This window comes from Temnothorax americanus, unplaced genomic scaffold (genome assembly GCF_048541705.1).
Source record: "Temnothorax americanus isolate GAGA-0224 unplaced genomic scaffold, ASM4854170v1 Scaffold6, whole genome shotgun sequence".
NCBI lineage: Eukaryota > Metazoa > Arthropoda > Insecta > Hymenoptera > Formicidae > Temnothorax > Temnothorax americanus.
In genome coordinates, this window is record NW_027509751.1 from 4,516,529 (window position 1) to 4,537,332 (window position 20,804).

At 49.7% G+C, this 20,804-nt stretch overlaps 1 protein-coding gene across 1 annotated transcript in view; it reads right to left on the reverse strand.

Annotated features, from left to right (window-relative positions):
* The window catches only part of Ds (dachsous cadherin-related 1), a 60,590-nt gene that overhangs the window by 27,248 nt on the left and 12,538 nt on the right, over positions 1–20,804 (reverse strand). Inside the window, exons 3-6 of the mRNA XM_077420671.1 lie at positions 8,629–8,792; positions 7,845–8,249; positions 5,017–5,425; positions 89–367 (exon numbers count right to left, since the gene is read on the reverse strand). Coding sequence (XP_077276797.1) covers positions 89–367; positions 5,017–5,425; positions 7,845–8,249; positions 8,629–8,792 — 1,257 coding nt within the window. The remainder of the gene's footprint in view (positions 1–88; positions 368–5,016; positions 5,426–7,844; positions 8,250–8,628; positions 8,793–20,804) is intronic.

Sequence of the window (20,804 nt, forward strand, 5' to 3'; positions counted from 1 at the left end):
CCATATATGGACAGTCTCAAGTAGTCGAAACTTGATACGTAGCCTTTAAGGGTTAAGGCAACGTTAAACTCAACGATCCAACTCTTACCTTTCGTGATGCTGTACGTCACCGAGGCGTTTTCCCCGAGATCCGTGTCCAGCGCCCGCACTTTGGCGACCTCCGTTCCCGGCGGCTGCTCCTCCCTGACGCTGACCTGAGCCCCTTGAGGATCGACGATTTCGGGCGAGTTGTCGTTGACGTCCAGGACTGTGACCTTCAGAGACACTCGGGCGGCTCTCGACGGTGTCCCTTGATCCCGCGCCTCCAGAACCAGCTCGTGGACGCTTTTCGTTTCACGATCGAGCGGCTCGCACGTGGTGATCTCGCCTGACGATTGTCGAGCGAAGGGGGAGGGAAAGAGAAACAATTAATTTTCATTGCGCTTCACGAGCGACGCGAGAGCGTCGAGCTTGGCTGGCGGTATAGATAGCGAATTATTAACGATCTATTAGCAATTCCCCAGCAGCGCTGCGTCTATTAGCGGATGCCGGGGAATATTTATGGGCGCGCGACAAAAAGCTCCGTACCGGTCTGTCTTGATATTAGATGACGCTTAAAGGCTCTCCGAGCCCGACGGATCTTACGTGCCGACTCTCAAACACTGGCGCGACCAATGGAGATCGCGGTGCGGACGAGAGGGAGCGCATTCGTTCGTATATATAAAATCGAATACGTATATACGATCGGCCGATCGTCTCTCTCGTCGATCGCGCGGACGTCTAGACCGACCTTATCAATTTTCCTCGTCGAGAGAACGGTTAATTGGATAATCGCTGCTCGTACGCGCATAAGAACCATTTGTGCGCGGTCGCTCGTATTCCTCGGTCGCGCCTCGATGCCGGGAGTTTCGTTTTTCGTTTCCGCTTTAGCTTTCTCTCTCTCTCTCCTCGCATATAATAATCATACTAGGGGCGTACGTAGTCGCGCGTGTAACGAGGTCCGCCGTAATTACGTATCGCAGGGAGTAGTCGGAGTCGGAGGGGAGGAGGACGAGAAGGGTACGAATAAGAAAATGAGGAAGAGGGCGGGAGAGGGCGAGCGCATGGCGGAGTAAAAGAGAGAAAAGGTGGAGTCAGAGAGCGCAGAAGGGACTCGGTCTCCCCACCTTTGATGCACCTGGCCGGTGCATTAATGGATAATTAAACGAGCGACTAGCCGAGCAGCCGCTATTAGAACTATTCCAGGATCTGGGAAAAGGGTCGGGATAATAATTCGTGCCCGAGACGACGACCCCTATCGATGTCCGCGGCCTGGTGGCGTGCCACCACGAATTCTCGACGTACCTAATCGAGAACCATCGCGACCGTTTTAGCGTTCACCACCGACGCGGTGGCTGGACGACGCCGTACTCCTCCGTCGTCGACAAGACAAACGATCGACGGGGGACATGCAAACGCGCCGGCCGGCCTGGCCGGGAGGATACCATACGCGCGTCGAGGGATACCATCGCGCAACAATAAGAAGTATATCGTAGGACGCGTGCGTTAATGCGTTTCTTGTGTTAGCCGTGGGACCGCGCGACCGATCTCACCGTCATCCTCGTAAGAGGAACGTGGCTTTTTGTCTTTGCATGCCTCTTCCAATATTTGGAAATCCATCGCGGCGATTGGATGTACGAGCCCGTAGTCCCGTGACGGACGAACGGACGGTACGGCGTCGATTTCTCGAAAATCAAACAGTCGTTCGACGAACGGAAACCGTGAAAAACCACCTCGAGGAATCCCAGACCGGGATTAGATCGAAGTCCGCGCCGGAAGGGGAACCTGCTCGGCGGCTTTGCAACGCGCGCGCGTTGCAGTTGCTAAGTTGCAGACTAGCTGAGCAACCTTATCTTTAATTTGATCACCGACACAAAACCACATACCAAATTATCGACGCGCAGAAAAGCCGCGGGGAAATGCCGCTAAACGTGTTTTTGCCACGCTGGAAAATATATCGCTAAATAATCCGAGATCCGATCGAGGATATTTTTATATCACGTGTTGCTTAATTATAATATAAATCGACCGTAATCGTCATTCATCACGACGCGGCGCGCACCGGATGGTACGCGCGCATGTAGAACGTAATAAATGAAGTGAGATTATTGACTTTCTTTTTTTTTCTTTGCAGATCTTTCTCGCACGAAGTCAATGCACTACAAAGTGATCGCTACAAGTACATACAAGATAGTATCGTATAGAAGTATCACCGCATGCTTGAAGTGAGCGTGTATCTGTTTAGTAGACGAGCCACGTGGCGCGGATGGCACGTGGCCGCACCGCAACAGGTATCCGATCGATAGGCGAGTCGGTCACGGTAGGTCACAAGGTCACGGAAATTCCTCAAGTCGCGATAATTGATCGTACCGCGCGCGTATTGCAACAGCTTAAAATGTACGAGAATTTCACACGCGAACGTGCGCGTTACCGCGACTCGTGTCGGAAGAGAGAGATGCCGAAGTCCGTGTGGAACGCGACTTCGACATTTCCGACGAATATCAAGAAGTGACACGTCTTCGAATCGTGTGGGGGAGGAGGGGAAGGGGGAGGAGGGGGCATCGACTGCTAACAGCCCCTGATCACATATTAGGAACCGGTCGGAGTCGCGCTGACAATCGAATATTCCCTTACTTCTCGTCGCGTTTCATCGCGGACAAGGGCGTGCCATTCCATAAATCACCGGCCGGTCGATCTCCCGACATTGTAAGCCAACACGCGAGGGGCCCCCTTAATTGGATGAATGGAGAAAAGGGCGCCATTAAGCGAGTGTTACGAGGACGACCTACGCGGAAGGAACGGCGAGAGGCACCGCCGCTCGAGGGTTTTCTCAATGGGAGATCCCTCGCGGTTAGAGCTCCGATCGAAGGACAATGGCCGGGCGAAATTTCAACTCACTCCGCGCCGCAGGTCCGTTGACCGGACAATGTGCAGTCGCGCTGCATGCACACAGCGCGGGGATTAATATAGAAGTACTCGTACGACAAGACAGCTGATACTTCCGGCAGTGCGATCGCCCCCACCCCCATCCCCATCGCCGTCGTTTATTCCTCATCTTTTTTTCTGCCTCACGGTCCTCCTTCGTCCGCGCGCGGTCGGTGGATGACTCGAGAAGTCCCACCTCTGCAAACAGGCAGCGAAGAAACGAAACGAAGAAAGAGAGAGAGAGAGAGAGAGAGGGAGAGAGAGAGAGGGAGAGGACCCGGGTCTCTCGGACCGGAGAGCGTGTACACAAATACTCCCGTGTCGCATGCCAATCAAACTGCGCGCATTGCACACGCGGTGCGCGCCGCGCCGCATACGTGTGCGCGTATTTCGCGGCGTGTGACGGGCCCCGGGCCCCGGTTCCTGATGATTCGTTACACGCCGACCCAGGCGAAAGCGCCACTCTCTTACCGGATTATATTTTAATACCCACGAAGCGTACACATTGCCGCAACTTAAAATGAGTTATACGGGGATCCCGCAAAAAAGAAACGATCCTCGTGTCGTTCCTGTTACTTCAAGCCTGGTAATTTGGTAAATCGCCATTGATGAGCGACATCGTCGAGCTTAAATCTCGGCGGTCGTATTTGTGAAGTGTCCGATTTATTTAACAAACGTATTACAACGTATAGTTTAAAGTGACGAAATATTATCAAGGGATTTCGAAATAGATCTCCGGCGAGAGGCCTGGCGAACCGAGCAACGTTGCCCATGGACGAGGAACTCTTTCCATCGATTACGAAATCGCTCAACAATGGCGCGGCGTAAAGGGCCGTTAGGTTGACGCAAAAGCAACGCGTAAATTACACACGCTGATGGCTAGAGGCCATTTGGTACCATTAATAGTCTCTTTTTTTCCCGCACGTAAGCGTCCCCCTTTCACCTCACGCGCCTAAATGGATCTTTCGTTGGCCCCGTAACGTCCGTTTCTCTCTATCGTATCGCTTTGAAAGGAACGTGAAGGGACAAGGGAACGGAACATAACGCCGACCGGCGATTCAGACTAGGAGAATTAATAAGAAGCTAGCGAAAGCGCGTTCAATTTTTATTTAACAGGCTAAGAACCTGTCTTAAACAGGAAGTAACCGCAGGCTGCCGCCGCACTAGACTTTGAGCGAGGACGCGAGGAGAGCCGCGATAGAAGATAGTGGCGAAGCGTAGACGAGAAAGAGATCGGTTAGAGACGTTAGAGACCGATATACGAGATTGAACATCTGGCGAAAATAAAAGACTGGCGGCGGACGCGGAGTACAATTATGTTCGCAATAGCGTCTCGAGACGAAGGGCAGGGATATAATTTAGAGAACCAAAACGCGTGAAAGATGTTCGATAAGATTTCACCGAGGATTATCGATCACGACGCGGGCCGTTGCTTCCGTTTTCGTGGCGTCGCATTCTTGCGCGCTATAAAAATATACGCGGCGTCGCGAGTATGACAATAATACGAGGCAAAGCGTCACGACGACGGAGGAAGAAATTCCAAACGCACAGCCAAAATGTTAATCGCCGCGAATCGATCACTGTCACCCGTAGCCCCGAGAAGCACCGAAGAGACCGTCCACCGAATCAGGAAGTTTCTCCTTGTAGTACATCTCTTATTCACGGTTGTCGAGTAGTGCGGCCGTAACTCCGGTGTAAATTTAACTTGTCCGAGAACGAGCCGGTCGGAGAATAATGCGATTCCTTGCCGGGTCCGTTCAATGAATTCTCGAATTACACGTTCGCAAGCAACTCGAGGACGCGCCGCCGCGCCGCGAGAACGAAACTCGGCGAAACCCGTGGAAACGATTCGCCAATATTTTTCTCCGCGAGTTTTTTTCGAGCTGCGTGGGCATCTCTCCGGCTCTCGGTTCTCGAAACCTCGGGCCCGGGCCGGCTTTCGCAAACACTCGAGCGTCGTTGTGACGAGAGCCTATATACTCTGTAGCGTTTGACGGCGACGCAAACGAAGTGCAAACGGAACGAAGCGAACGAAAAACAGGAAAATAAGATACGAGAGAGATAGCCTCTTACCTGTGTCGGGATCGACGGCGAAGCTGCTGTTGGCTTGGACCGCTGCGTATCTGAGAAGCGAGTTCTTGCCGAGATCGGGATCGTTGGCGCTCACGGAACCCACCAGAGTGCCCGAAGGTAGATTCTCAAGCAGCTCGAATCCGTAGAAGTCCTTTTCGAACTGCGGATCATTGTCGTTGTCGTCCAGGACCATCACCAGCACGGAGGCACTCGCGGTCGCCGCGGGTGATCCGTTGTCAGTCGCGAGAACCGTCAAGGCGTGCCGATCGAGAGTTTCGCGATCCAAACTCTGCGCCAGGTAGATCCAGCCAGTGGTGGGGCTGATGCGAAAAGCGGTGGAGCCCTGGAGACGATAGCTCACTCTCGCGTTATTTCCCGTGTCCTGATCGAGTGCCATTACCTGAAGAATCTGCAAATGACGAAGAATTACTTCACGATAACCAATGTGTCCAATGTGACCATTCAACGAATTTATTAATCTAATTATTATTGAATTGCACGTGAGCGCGGCGACGAGTCTTCACAACGTTTAGTACAATAAATTGAAAACATCAAAACATGCACGATGGAATGTTAAAGTTCCAGACGAACAGAACCACGATGAAAATCGAAACAAGAGCAATCGTGTCATCCGCAGACATTTCTCGCGATCTCGCGGGAGCGAGAAAGAGTAAGAAGAGGAGAAGAAACAGAGGCGACGTCGGGACCAGTCGATCCGGTCGTTCCGTATTAATTAAACGCACCCAAAAGGACCGCGAACCCTAAACACGTTCGGACCAGACGATGTTTTCCAGCGCGGGAGGACGGTGAATTGCGAAGGTCGAGGAAAAAGAAAAGGAAAAAAAAGCGCAAGATCGGGAGTGTATAAGGTCGTGTCTCGCGCATGAACCCGCGGCTTACGAATGATGGATGGCGATAGAAGGGAAAGAGGTGGGAGTGGAGGAGGAGGAGGAAAAGGAGGATGAGAGAAACGCCGCGCGACCGGGTTGTCTTCACGGAGGACCAGGAGGGAATGGGATGCAAGTTATCATTAAACGCGGAACCTGATGTAGGAGCAGGCAGTAATGTGTCTAACTGTACGTTATTAGTTCACGGTGGGTGAAGGGTTACACTCACTGCCAAGTTACTCTTTCGCTCCAGCTACTTCCTCCCTGCCGCGTATCTATCTTTCACGCTCAGATCTTCCTGTCTCATTCCATCTCTAACGTATACTGGCGGCTGAGATATTGTCCGGATATCACCGATAGCTCACAGATCTGTTTCGCCGATAGATAACTCAGATATATACCTAATACATCAGGAGAAGATGGAACGAGAGATCGAGTAGCGACGAGGGAAGGAGGAAGAGGAAGAGGAAGAGAAAGGGCCAAGACAAAAAAGAGAAAGAGAAAGAGAAAGAGAGAGGGAGAGGGGAGCGCGAATTGCGGCGACGTCTCTGCCGTATCCGCTTGCGCGTTGTACTAAAAATGCGACGTGTCGTTTAACGGGCGTATCTCGTGGCAAGGATCTCACTGCCATTCGTCATCGGTATCCTCGTATTCGGGATTACCCTCGCTCCGTACGCGGCTACTATCGCCACGAGGGAGCGTCGGACCTACCAGCCGCGCATCAACGACGACCCGGTTCTCGCGAGTTTCGCGGCTAATGACTCTCTCTCTTCCCTCGAGACACGGTCCCTCGTCGCAAAACCTCGCCGTCGACCCAAGCTCACCCTTATTTCGATTTTTTACTGGGTAATGACTGATATGTGTACATAATTACAGGGAGGATAGATGCGCGTTGCCGTCGGCGATCTTCGCGGATGGACCCGCGCGTCTCCGGCGAGCATCGTTTTCGGATTCGCTCTGGGCGTCGCTTTTTTTCCGACACAACGAAGATCGGGAATTTGGGCGGAGTCGAATAACGCAGAAATTCAAATTTCTCAAATCCAATTTCGAAATTCCGCTATTTTTTATATAACCGTACGTAACATGACAGATCTTTTCCCGTTAGGTAAATGGTCGGGAATTTACTCGCAAAATGATCGACTATGTGCGGCGTTCCTGCGGGCCTATCGGCTGTTACCTATCAATCCTAGGCCGCTCTCGTGGAACTCGCGGCTGGTTCGCCGCGATCGGTATAAACCGCGGCAGCATGCCGCGTCTGGATATCAGTTTATCGGGCATTCCCTATCCATCTCCCGGCACCAAACTGGTCCGTCGAACAACCACGACGGAGTAACATCGGCTAATCTCGCTGCAGCGTGATGCAACGGTCCGGTTAATTCCGTTCCTAGTCGGCGCTGGGTTAATTCTCTCTTTGCCTACAAGGTGAACTTCGCGAGTCAACGTCTTCTTCTTCTTCTTCTTCTCCTGTTCCCTTTTCTTTCGAGAGAAACTACCCGGAAGGGAGTAGACGACTAGTATAACCGTGGCGTACGCCTGGCGATACGAGAGGGGGCAGAGAGTTCACAAGTGCGTCCTTCCTGGTTGTCCCGGATAAAATTACACGTCCCAGAGACAGGCGAAGTAAGTTTCGATGCACGGAAGCAAAAATAATCTACCCGAGAAAAAAAGGGAACCATCACTTCGGCCGTGAAAAGATAGCCGATGAAGAGCGGGAGAAAGGCTGAAGAGAGAGGTTGTTAACTTCTGCCGCCTCTACCATCCGATCCAGAAATTCTTTCTCTCCTGCTTTCTCGTTCTCTCTCTCTCTCTCTCTCTCTCTCTCTCTCTCTCTCTCTCTCTCTCTCTCTCTCTCCTTCTCGTTTCCTTTTTCGAAGAACCCTACCGCATCCCCTCGACAAACAAATGCTCGCGTGACGGGCGTGTAATGAAGATTTTTCTCACCTGGGAATCGAGCCTGGCGCCTTCGGGAACCTCCACGTGATACTCGTTCCTCTCAAACACTGGGGGGTTGTCATTCACGTCCTGCACCTCGACGCTCAGGCTGAGGTTAGACGAGAGCTCGGCGCCGTCCAGGGCACTTATCAGGAGGCTGTGCCTCTGCTGGGTCTCGTAATCCAATCGTTTCGCCAAGTACAGCTCGCCGGTACGCTCGACTATCCCGAATAGATTGTTGCTGTTCTGACGGAGAACGTAGCGCATCGACTGCGACGACGTGATGTCGGGATCGGTAGCGTGCGCCACGTACAGAGGTACGTGGAGTGGGTGCGATTCCGGCACCGAGATGCGGACGGTACTCGTGCGAAACGACGGCGCGTTGTCGTTCACGTCCTCCACGATCACTTCCATCTGTAAGGAAAGAAAAACACGGACGGATGTCGCGTAAGCTCATAATATTCTGCTGCGATTGATCGCGGTTTTCACGGCGGCATGCGAGAGCGGAAAGCACTACTCGTGCATCGTTAAGCGAAACTCCGACGAACTCAAGTCCATATATATCTTTCAAAATACGATACTAATTCGCTAACGAGCATGCGCGCGTCCGCTGACTGAATATTAATACAATAATATCGGTGGGAACGCAAAAAATCGTAGCGCGGACTTTTCGCACGCCTCGGCATTTTATTATATGTGCATTCAGGATAAATATATTGAGAACACGGATAAACGGCTATGATCACGGTGAGTTAATACCGAGATACAATGATTATCTGGAGGCGCAATTTACCTGGCAATATCCAACGGAGCCGGCATTACGTGCCTCGATGCTGAGAATGTATTTGTCACGTGATTCCCGATCGAGCGGCTGTCGAATCCTCAGCGCCCCCGTATTGGGATCCAACGAGAGATCAGCTTCCTCCCTTGCCAGATAAAACCTGCTTGGTCGTTCGCCTGGAAATGCAGAATGCATAATTTAAATAATGTATACAGATATACATGCATCAGATATAAATAAAGGGGGAAAAATAGCTTTAAACGCGGGAAGAGAAACACATATTGCGTTAATTTATTCATTATAAGTCTCGTCGTCCACCTCGTTTAGTGGGGACTAATTAAAACAGTTATATCGGAATAATCTCGATAAATTATGACGCGAGTATCAAAAGTAGTTGAGTTTCCGGTTGCATTTGCATTGAAATTTGCATTATCGCAACTTAGTGTTTTTCATAATGGCTTCTGGTTCACCAGACGTTAAGTTGATCGACGTGAGTTGCTATTAAATCACGATACTTACGTCGCGTTCGCCGCTAAACCAGGAGATCGATAACTATAAGTCAATTCCATGTCTGTCGATTCCATACAAAGTTCTAATGAAGATGTCAAATTGATTTGCTTTTACGATATCAACGATCTTCAACGAGCGGTACACACATCATTAGATCGTTAGAAAAATACTCTGACGTGCGGCGTGACTGTAAGCAAGATACTCCAGAGAAACGTTGGCTGAAGATGTGATACCTAACATTAACGTCACTTTGCGTCACGATATAACTCGTAAAAATTAGAAACAAAATCACAATTTGCTGTACACTTTGTTATTTCTGCTTTTATGTATAAAAAAAGGCAAATTTATTCTGCATTAAAATTACGCGGTGGCACCATAAAGGCGGACTAGTCAAGGTGCTAAATAGATCCCTACGAAAGCTGTCGCGCGAGCATCGCTGAGATTTCATTCGTCACGGTTACGATCGGGGAGCGTTGCGCTCGAAGGATCGTGTCCGATCGGCGGCATGATCTCACAGCTGATGATCTTCGGCAATGGTCGCACCACAGATGGGCGAAGTGGTCCGCGATCTACGTTCGTGATGACGATACCGAGTATCGATCGTTCGCCGCTTACGGCGAGAACGGACGGGGCACGTGGCGGAGCATGTGAGTGCGAATGAGCGTCGACGGATGAATGATGGCGGTTTATCGATTCCACGACATCGACCTCGCTCGACCTCCTCACACACGAACCGGCCGCCCAGTCCCGCTGCCTCGGAATCAATTAATAGCCAAATTGGCCGGTCATTACCGCTGGCAGATGCAATTCCGTGATGAACGATTTAAGTGGGCGCGCGCGCGCGCTTTATTGGCGAGGTTCGTTGGCGATTTGTACGCCCACGTCCTCCCGAAAACCGTATAAGAATCCTATATTCATAGGGAAACACAATCGAAATTATCGCGGGGTTCAAGTCGCGTGATACGAGGGATAGCCGACGCCGACGGTCTGTTTAGATCTAACACGTCGCGCCGACACGTGTCCCCGACCCGCCGCTTGATAGATGATGCTGTTTAATTGGACAGCTTAACTCTTCAGAGAAAGAGAGAGAGAGAGAGAGAGAGAGAGAGAGAGAGAGAGAGATAGAGAGAGAGAGAGAGAAAGAGAGAGAGAGAGAGAGAGAGAGAGAGAGAGAGAGAGAGATAGAGAGAGATCTCTTCTCAAAATCATTAGTTTGTTAGTATCGAGTCAAAGGCGGATCGCTAACACACGTCGTTCCTACGTAAAAAGGATCTTAATCAAATTGATGAAAAAGCGTCCCCCTTCAGTTTACTTTTCGCAATCGGTAATTAACCGTTTTATTAATGATGTATGAAATCCGGTCCAACGGCAATTCATTACGGCCCATATGGGTCTTTCCTGCGTTATCCGACGTCGCGCGCCGCGAAAACACATCGCGAGGCCAGATCCAATTACAGACGTATCCCGTCTCGTACGCACACGCAGATAAGGCACGCACCGGCACGCGTTCCTGGATAATTGCTCCGATCGATCGGCGGCTTGATCGCCGTAAGTCTGGGGCCAAAACGGGAACTGCGGATCACTCGGATCCAGAACGTGCTGTTCCTATAGATACGTGTCGACAAATCCGTCGCGGGAGATCTATCTACCGCGACGAGACCGTCTCCCGTCGATCCCGATCAACTTTTTCTCCGCGGTGCGACAGGAAAAACCAGGTAGACGGGAAACGTTATCGTCTCGGCGAGTCGAGTTCGAAAGATAGCCGTCCATTCCATTTCCACGATAATTCGTGACGTCTACGTCGTCGTCGTCGTCGTCGACGATGTCTGTGTCGTCTATATCGAATGTCGTCGGTGACATCGGGTGACATCGACCGTTCGACCAATGCCTTAAAGATGGTACTCGGTCGCGTACGTGGACGGCATAATTTATAGACCGCTATTTATACTCGATCCAACTCGCTCGTCCTTTTTCCCCCGTTTCTCCTTTCGCATCGATATACACGCGACAGTGTGGAAGACGTACCCACACGCACACACGTGCGAATAACGGCACGAACCTCGGTCAGCGGTGCCCAACAACTTTGAGGAACATTTCTTATTTTGTTCGGGAGAATTAAAACAAGATCATCACGAGGTCTGATCCGCGAGAAAGTACCTTAATTTTCAACGCTAAATAATTCCGCGAGCATTTACACGTCCGGGACACTGATACAATCCTCATCATCCTCAGCTCGTTTCGTCCGAAAGATTGTCCGGTCAGACACCCTATATACGCGCGGGCGTGCACTCGCGCGCGTATGTGTGCGTCCGACGAGTATTACGCATACTTGGCTCGGATCGGCTCATTCGGTAAAATGCATGTGCGAAGGATTGAAACACCGCGCTCTTGCGTGAACGTATATACGCGCGGCGCGCGTGTAATTACGCGAATGCGTTGGTACAGCGAGAGACTGGTCTGGAAGATGTACGCGTTTTATATCCACGGCGATACCTCTACCCATCAGCATTCGGTACCCGTGTTATTAAACGTCCGCGTGATCTTTTTCCACGGGCCCTGCGCGCCGCGAGAGGAGGGCCCGCCGATCCTGTACTACTCCCCGTATATAATTACGATTTACTCCGCATCCCGATACGCCGAGATACCCGCTCGAGTATCCTCTTGCCCGTGCAAAAGGATTTCGACGCGCGACTTCGGAAGGGTATGACACGCCGGACAAATCTGTGTCCCTTCCCGGCCGTATAAGCCGCCGTGGCGAGAAAGCTAGCCATTAAGATACGCGCGTATTTGGCAATAAATCTCAAGGTACAATAAAATCAAAGTGCGCGAATATCGCGCATTCTTCCTACGAATACAATGTATTGCAATTCGGATTTTTACCTTGCTCCAAAAAATCGCAAATAATCGATCAATTATTTAAATATTACAGTTAATTAGTAAAATAAATCTTGAACAAACGGATAATTTTTTTCAATTATAAGAGTTAAAATTTGGTGAGTATTGAAATTTTATTGCATGAAAGCCAAGTTTTGCAATATTTCGTAAAATTGACGAGGCCGTAAATAAGAAAAATTGTACACCAACTTCCATTTCCGCGCTGTTTTCGTTGCGCTTTAGAGCGTTATTTTTATTTAGAATAATCGTCTGTACAATGGTGCACGTGTAACGTGGTCACGTTTTTCTCCCACCGGTGCCGGTTGTTCGCGAGGGCTTCGTCACCCCAGTTACACACGCGTCCCCCCGGGGTGCTCACGTGGGTGTAACGAAGACAAATCGCTCGCGTATTTGATTAATTCGCAGAGATCGCCGGTCCGGCGCTGGATTCTCCCGACCTCCTCCTTCCATCCTTCGTCCTACGGCATCGTGGATCGAATCAAGAGCGAGTTTTTGCCCGACGAGAGAGATGCCGGGGCAGGAAAGAAACCCGTAACGCACTCATTACTGATTCTCGCCCTTATGCGTTCTCCGCACGAATGGCACGGTTAAAACGAGACGTTCCGTCGGATTTCTACGAGAAATTTCTCGGTGGCCGGCCGGCTGGAATCGACGCCATGGATTCGACATGAAAAGTTCACAGACGGCGTTATCAAACAAATTCGTAATGTCTGAATATCGGGCGACGTCGCGCGCGCATTGCGCCTATGAGGGGACTATTATCGCGATTCTCCTTTCCTTTTTGCATCGACAAGCAGTCTTGAATGGCGAAGGTAGCGGTCAATGTTTACCGATCAGCATATCCTGCTTTCACGGCATGCGTGTTGGCGGGACCGCCGCCGCGTGCATGAACGTATACGCGATGCACCCGCGATGCACCCGCGATACCTCTTGCATACCGACTTCTGCGTATTGACCGTGCGAAGCGGTCAGGGATAATCCCGCCCACAGTTTCCTTCCTCATTCAATCCTAAACAATGCGAGTAAACGCGTGCAACGTATTACCTTTTTCGAAATTTTCTACAAGTTTTTTTCCTCCTTTTCCCCTTTTCCCGCGAATTTCCCTTCCATGCACCTTGCCTTCTCGATCCTCGCTTTTCGTGCCGGTCTTTTTTGCTCTGTCCTCTTCTATCGCGCCTTTTACATCCCGCTTCATTCCACTTCACGGTCCTCCCCTTCCAATCGCACAAATGGAATTCATTTCTAGTTCCTTGACTCCCGTTTCCCACTCGTCTTCGCGCGTTCTCCATCTCTATCGCCGTTCCGTGTGTGGCTGTTGATTCTGTCCTGTTTTCATCTAGGTCGTTCCCACATGCACGACGTATCGCGGCGGCGACAACTACGAAGACGATGATGATGACGAACACGAAGATCGAGGATGCTCGTGCAATCGCAGTAGCAGGATGCTATTTATTTATCTTCGATAATGCTCCCGAGGCTATACATTTGCCGCTATACGATATACGTGCGTGCATGCGTGGTGTGCGTGCCGTGTGTGGGCAGCGGTACTAGCTATGAGAAATCGAAGCGAGGCTTCTAATTGGTCCCGAGAGGATATATTGAAATGAAGTCGTCGTGTCGCGGGGAAAATATCCCATTGGCGCGGCGCACGCACGATAATGGCCGCGCGTTAATAGAAATTCGCATCTCGCGACGCGTTGCGATTTTCAATACGCGGCGGGAGCATAAATCGCGGCGACGCGACGCGGGTATACGTTAATTGTCTAAATGCGGAAAGAGAAGAACGAAAAGGGCGCGAGTGATCCTCCGTTAGGTTGACCGACAATTACTCGTGCGCGAAACAGTTCATAAATCATCCCCGATGATCGTTTCTTTAAATAAAGTATACTCGTCCGCTGCCGGCTGCGCGTGGTGTGTGCGATTCTAACGCGGTCGCCAGAAAACGCGATGCTGACTAATTATCCTTCTTCATTACCTGTCTCATTCGTAGGCATACCAGCGATTTATGTACACACGGGCAGAAACGCGTGTCTTCACGGAGCGATCTAATGTAGGGAACAAATTGCTCGTCATTAAACAGCACCAGTTTTTCGTTATTACTCCGCCGCGGTCTCTCTTTCGCGCGACGCGACGCGTATTACCGTAAATTTCCAACAACGGGAGCATCCCTCATCCCTCTCTCGTCCGGCCTCGCTCGCTCCCGCACAACGATCGGCGCGCGTACACGTAAAAAGACGTCCCGATGTCACGGATAACTATTAACGATAACGCGTACACGGGATGTGTTTCGCAAGCCTTATGAATATTTCGCGAACATTAAGAAGTATCCCTTACATCGCGAAGAACGCGCATCAAACGGAGGCTCGTCTTTCAGTCTCGCTTGTAGAATAATCTGAACGAGACCGGTAACAGTGATTAAATGTTCGAAGCCGCGTATCTACGTTAGCTCGAGGTTAATTATCGATTTTTAATCATTGGTATACCGCTGGTTGCTACGGTAACATACAGATGGCCATATCGAGGCCACTGCACTCTTGTACATACATACATACGTTGCACAGAATAATCATGTTCATGTCGCAGCAAGCATGTCAAGCGAGACGACGATCACTGGGTCTCTTCGCGCGACTCAATTTATAGAATTACATCAGAATTACTTCAACATATTTTTTTTCAAGATCTCACGCTGTTTTCATTTCGCAGGAGAAATGTCCTTTTCAGGACGTTCCTCCTTCTCCTCCGTCTTCGTCGTGCAACGAATGCAATCCGCGTCAGACCGAACTATATTTATCGCAAAATACACGGCCGGTATAATTACTTGCCACGTCCGGAAGTCGCACGCGAGAACGACGAGAAGCCACGTTCGTTCGCTGCGTGATAAATCACAGATCGATGATCGGATCATGGAAGGTCTCGCAGCATGAGATCTCCCTCGTGCTTACGCGGTCGGCACGACGACGCGACGCCATGTAACTCGCGACGGTGATTTTTCTTATTTTGCTAATTAGCTCGTAACGGATCCGTCTCGCTCGCGGTCGCTCTCGAGGAAGCCGGTCGATTCTCTCAAGGGCGGCTGCCGCGAACGTTTACGATCGCCGCGCCGGGAGTAGCTCTCGTGGTCGCCTTCGGTGGACACTTTGTCGCCTCCGACGCCTTTCGCTCTCTTCCGCGTGTCGACTGTAACGTCCATCCCGCGGCCGCGCGTAACAAAATTACGAGCCGTCCCGTTCTAAATACCGGCGCGGAATGCTCTTTCAGCGTTACGACAATAAAAACGATGCATAAATTTTTTTAATGTTAAAACATTAGAATAAATTTCAGCATTTATTGTCGGCAGTGGAATTTCGAAAAGCGGAATACTTATACGCGGAAATTTGCCGAGATTCAAACGTCTTCGGAATCTCGGTGCTCTTGCTAAGTCTCTTCGAGCAGATAATCGTTGTGTCAACAAATCACTGCTGGACCTTTTGTGACCGGTAATGACGGAGTGACAAAAAGGAGCGAGAGTAATCGCGATTTATTGCGTATATAACGGGAGCGTCGCTTTTGCCGTAGCTTTTCGCGCGGCTTCCAGCGCGATCGATTATTCCCGCGGCGACCGTGGAATGTCCGGTGTCAAGCCGGGTTTTTCGAATAAAAGGCCCGACCGTTTGCATAAATCTGTGGATTTTTAATTGGACCGGTAGGGTCCGCTTATGGGCGGCGATCGAGATAGCGCGACCGCGCGAAAACGATCCGTCGAGTCCGGTCGCGCCAAACCCGAACGAGGAATTGAGTATCTCATTAATTAGGGAACGGCACGTAATCAAATTTCGGAAATACGCTTAGAAATGTCGAGTCGCGGTCAGCGTTGAATGGCCATCGAATCGTTCGCCCCGACTATAATTATCGCTCGGCGGCCTCCAATCTGGAATGCATCTCTTGATATCGCGGTCGTAACAGTGCTCCAGAACAGTTGCACGGCGAGCACTATAAAATTCGGAATCTATGGGGGATTCGCGAATGAAGCTGCATATATATATGGACAGGAACCGACAGACGCTACGAACGGACAGTTATTGGACAAAAATCCTGGAAAGAAGATCTGCGTTCTAACAAAAAAATTAAACAAGAAAAATTAACTTCGTTCGCCAGTGATTAAAAACCAGAAAGTATCCTTTATTAACTCGACTAACTGGCAAAAATATAAATAAATATTCACGACGTTTCGACCCTTGCTTTGGGTCCTTATCAAGTGAAGTGTGTAACAAGTCAATGGCAAGTTTTTTAGTTTTTATTTACAATTAAAAAACCGAATAGATAGCAATAATACCAGTGATAGCGGTTTAGATAGTACCTTTGATTCACGAAACCATATTGCGATCTTGCATATTAAAGACCTAAGCGAGAGCATTCGTCGCACTCTAAATAAGGTCGGATTGGATGTCTTATGTATAATAGGATACCTAAACAAACTTGCCACGGCTATTAAAAGGGGTAAAAGATAAACTCATGATGAATAAAGAAACTAATATTGTCTACCAAATTAATTGTGTTAACTGTGACGTTTCGTATATAGGACAGACAAAACGGCACTTGGAAACTAGGATAAAAGAGCACCGGAATGATATCAAAAAACGATAATAATATCTCGGTTTTGAGCAAACACCGGTTATATAACAACCACAACTTTAATTGGACAACACCTAAAATGTTCCATAAAGAAAGTAATACGAGGATAAGAGAGATTGCCGAGATGTTTTTTATGAAGAAACAAAATAATACCATCAACTTAAAAAAAAAAAAAGACAGATTCTTAACTCGGTATGACAGAGTTATTATTTCTGTTTAAAGTGTCATGTATATTTATAAATATTTTCCTAGTGAACCTTCTCCTCTAACCTCCTATTTCGGTCTTATATATATATATATATATATATATATATATATATATATATATTGCCGAGTTTAATCAGTCTCCCAATCACCTTCGCACGTGTGACATGTTAATTTAGTGCTAGAGATCATGCATATGAACCGAACACGTGCATCTTCATAATAAGAAAGAATTGTAATTGTTACACGAGACACATAAGACCCCTTGCAGTTCTTCAAATTTGCCTTCTATTTAGGTAATTTTATTTATATTATTGCCAGTTAGTCGAGTTAATAAAAAAAAAAGATTGAACCTCAAAAAGTGCAAATTAAAGAAAGAATTCGGTATACGGAGACTCGTCTGACGAAGGGACGCCCTGAAATCTCGACGCGATCGTCACGGAGGCGCCGGGGTGGACGCTGTCGAGGATCGATACGTGCCCCCACGAGCTCGCCACTCGCCGTAGCCGCTACCGCGTGCCGTCGCGTAGCGAAAAACGATCTCATACTTAAATAATGATGATTAGCCGCGGGTCGTGGTAGCGTCGAGCGACGCGACGAATGCGATGAAGAAGCGATACCGTGGCGGTGGTATGTTGTCGTTGACGGGGGTCCCGGCTCGTCCCTCTTTCCTCCGCGCTCGCGCTCGCGTTCACTCTTCTTCTTATACCACGAACCTCCATCACGAACCTCCCGAGACCGCATCTCTATCCTTCCGCCTCCTTCGATCCGAGCTCCGAGCCGCCGGCTGCCCCGCTCTCGCGTTTCGAATGTCGGTGCGCCCGTTTACGGCTATATCGGCGTCCCGTAGCGCGGCCGCACCGGTGCCCCGCGAGACGTTAAACATCGAGGTCGCGCGGCGATCCCCTCGGCCGGAATGATATTTGTTAATGGGAGGACGGCCATTTCTTACACGGCGCGCGTGTAATTGAAAACTGGCAAGAAATTTAAAACGCTCAATCTACGACACGTGAAACCGGGTTGGCTCTTTTACTTTTCAGATCGCACGTCTCTCTCTCGTGCGGCCGACTCGCAGAGAGTTAGAACGCGTTTGAGCGGATCGATTGAAGAATGTATGATATGCCTATTGACACTTCGGTCTATCGATCGTCTAACCGATCATATCCGTCTTACGGACACGTCTGTCTTCTTGTTTGGCATGTCGTCCAGATCTGTCTCCCGCAGCGAGCATTATTTATCCGCTCGCGGCTATATTCGTCCCTCCCTCTCTCATCGGACATTACGATGCCATGTCTCTAAGGTGTTACGCAAATAAAGACGCATATAATCCATGCAACGTATATGTAAATGTTTCTGCAATTTGTTCTGATAATAATTCGGGTAACCGTAATTCGGACGAAACGGCGCCAACGGAGAGGTTTAGACGCGTCCAGCTAAAGAGTTCGCGACGCTGAAGAAAACACGCGTAACCAACGAGGGGGGTTTGTTGTGCCAGGGCAAATAATTGACCACGATGTGCGCGAATGCACGCGGTGTACAATAGCTTAAGAAACGCGCGCGCGTCGGACCGTCTGAACAAACGAATAGAGTGCATTATATACGTGCATTAAACATCCCTGAGTGAAGACGCGGCTAAATGGTCGAGTGTACCGGAGAGATAGTAGGATGAGTCCAGGACGTGCGGTCCAAGCGAGACGGACAAGACAATGGACAGTGACAATATAATGCCGCCTGGCTTCCAGCGACGTGAAAATAAATTAAAATCAGGTTCATCGACGTTGGCTAGTCTAAATAATGACGCTGTTCGCTTGGGTGAAGCGAGAATTGCGAGAAATACCTTCGCGACCGAGAAAGGCACAAACAGGCGTTATCTCCGAAAATGCTGCATGGAAAGAAAAATGGCATGGAATATTTTCGAGATGCGATGTTATCTATACATATATGTAAAGAACGAAATCTATGTCGTGTGTCGAGGAGGCATCGAAGGGTTAGAGTACCTGTGTACTATTATTGAAGCGCTTGAACGATTCGCGAGTATGAGGTAAATCAAGAGTGGCACACGATCCGGGGATTCGCAATAAGACCGGATTGCACAGAGTAATGTTGCCGGCTAAAAGGCCCGCGGCCGCGGCGCGGCGGTGAAATCGCCGCTCGCGGAGCATCGACATGCGCTCCTATCGCGCACCTCCGGCACCCCCTTTCGTTTCTTTTCTGTCGGGACAATCTCATCTAGGATTACACCACGATAATTCTCCCGCAGCCGGCCCGACGAAATTCCAGACGTAGCGGAGCCGCTCGAGGGATCGGATCGTCGAAGGTTCTGTAGAAAGAGCGGGAAAAAGATATGTATGCACGGCTGCACGTACACACACACGCAGGGGCGCGCGCAGGGGAGACTCCGTACACCGCTTCGTGCGATGGTAAACGGCGATAACGAAGCGCGAGATAAGAGTCATGGAGGCGCATCATAGAAGACGCGGAGAGAAATACGGGGAATACGGAGAGTCGAGAATCCCACTCTATCTCCTCTTCACCCTCTCGTAACGTTGTTATCAGCGTATCTACAGGATGTCCCACAACCAGTACTTCTCAATCACTATACGGGGCAAATCAAGAAGACGGCGATTATTCTAATATAGCGTTCCATTAAACGCGAACGAAATTAAATTCTTGCGAAAGAAATAAAGTAAAATTCCGCGGTTCGGTATATATTGCGCATTTATTCGTGGAAATGTTGAAATACAGAATCGCGATATTCACGTCTCGGTCGCCTTCTCGTCGTGATTGTGATGTGGGATTGGAAAACAATTGGGGTGATCGCGGTCCCGCATTCATGCGAGCGAGAATCAACGTTGAAGTCGCAGTTTCACCGCGAAGATCCATCCGCGCGATTCATGTTTCATGCAACTATGAAACATCTGTGAGTTCCAACGATATATGGCAGTGAGGCGAATGCGAGGGAAAGAGTATATTCGAAGGATTTGCGTTGCGAGTGATTTCGAGTTCTAACGTATGCATGCAGCACGCGAACGATCTTGATAATCGATGCGCAGCTTTTCGACGAGCTGGAAGAAGGAATATCGCCGGAGAGGCCAGTCAGCCCCTCGTGGCGAACCTTGCTGATCTTGTACGCCGATGAGGCGAGTTGCAACATGGATAAACGGCGAACAGGTAGCTCGCAAAGATATTAGAAAATTCTATTTCGCCATCCTCGGGTCTAAGAGATCTCGATATGAACAGGTATATCGATAAGAGGTATGTGTGATTAAAATATAGAACAGAAATTTAGAATAGAACCCGTCCCCCGATTAACCGCACACTATAGCGTTTAAATTGAACGGCACGCGAATACCGGAAAAGACGAGAGAACCATGCGATTGCTGGATCGGAAAGTTATAACGTCGGTTGCAGCACGGTTGAGATTTCTACGATGCCGGCTGCTCCTTTTTACCCCGGTGCTGCGGCTTGCAGCACCAGGATTGAAAACGATTGCGGTGAGGCGACGATGTGCAAGCGGCATGGCGCGTATCTCCGTGTGTGCATGCGTGTGTTCGTGTGCACGCGCGCAAACGCGCGCTTCTACGGTCGAGATAGCGAGGCGTACCTGCGCAGCACGGTGTATCTCGCAAGCATCTGCGAATTCCACCGATCTGCGAACGACCTCCGCGGTGGAATACGTTCAAAGGCAACGCTTTTCCGAGATTCCCTCTCTCGGCGGAGGGAACTCGGAATCGCGATCTGAGTAACAATGGTCGCTGCAGCAATCTTGCGGGACTAACGCTCCCGGAGGTAACAACAATGTGGTGAACAATGATAAAATAAATTCAGAGAGGAAAGAAGCGCGGAGAGACACGCACGCTTGAAAAGCATGTTCCGATGGGATACAAATGGCATTCGGGATGTCAATGGAGATTCCGATGATATTCATTTAAGATCAGAGATAGACGAGAAATTTTCTTTAATAGAGT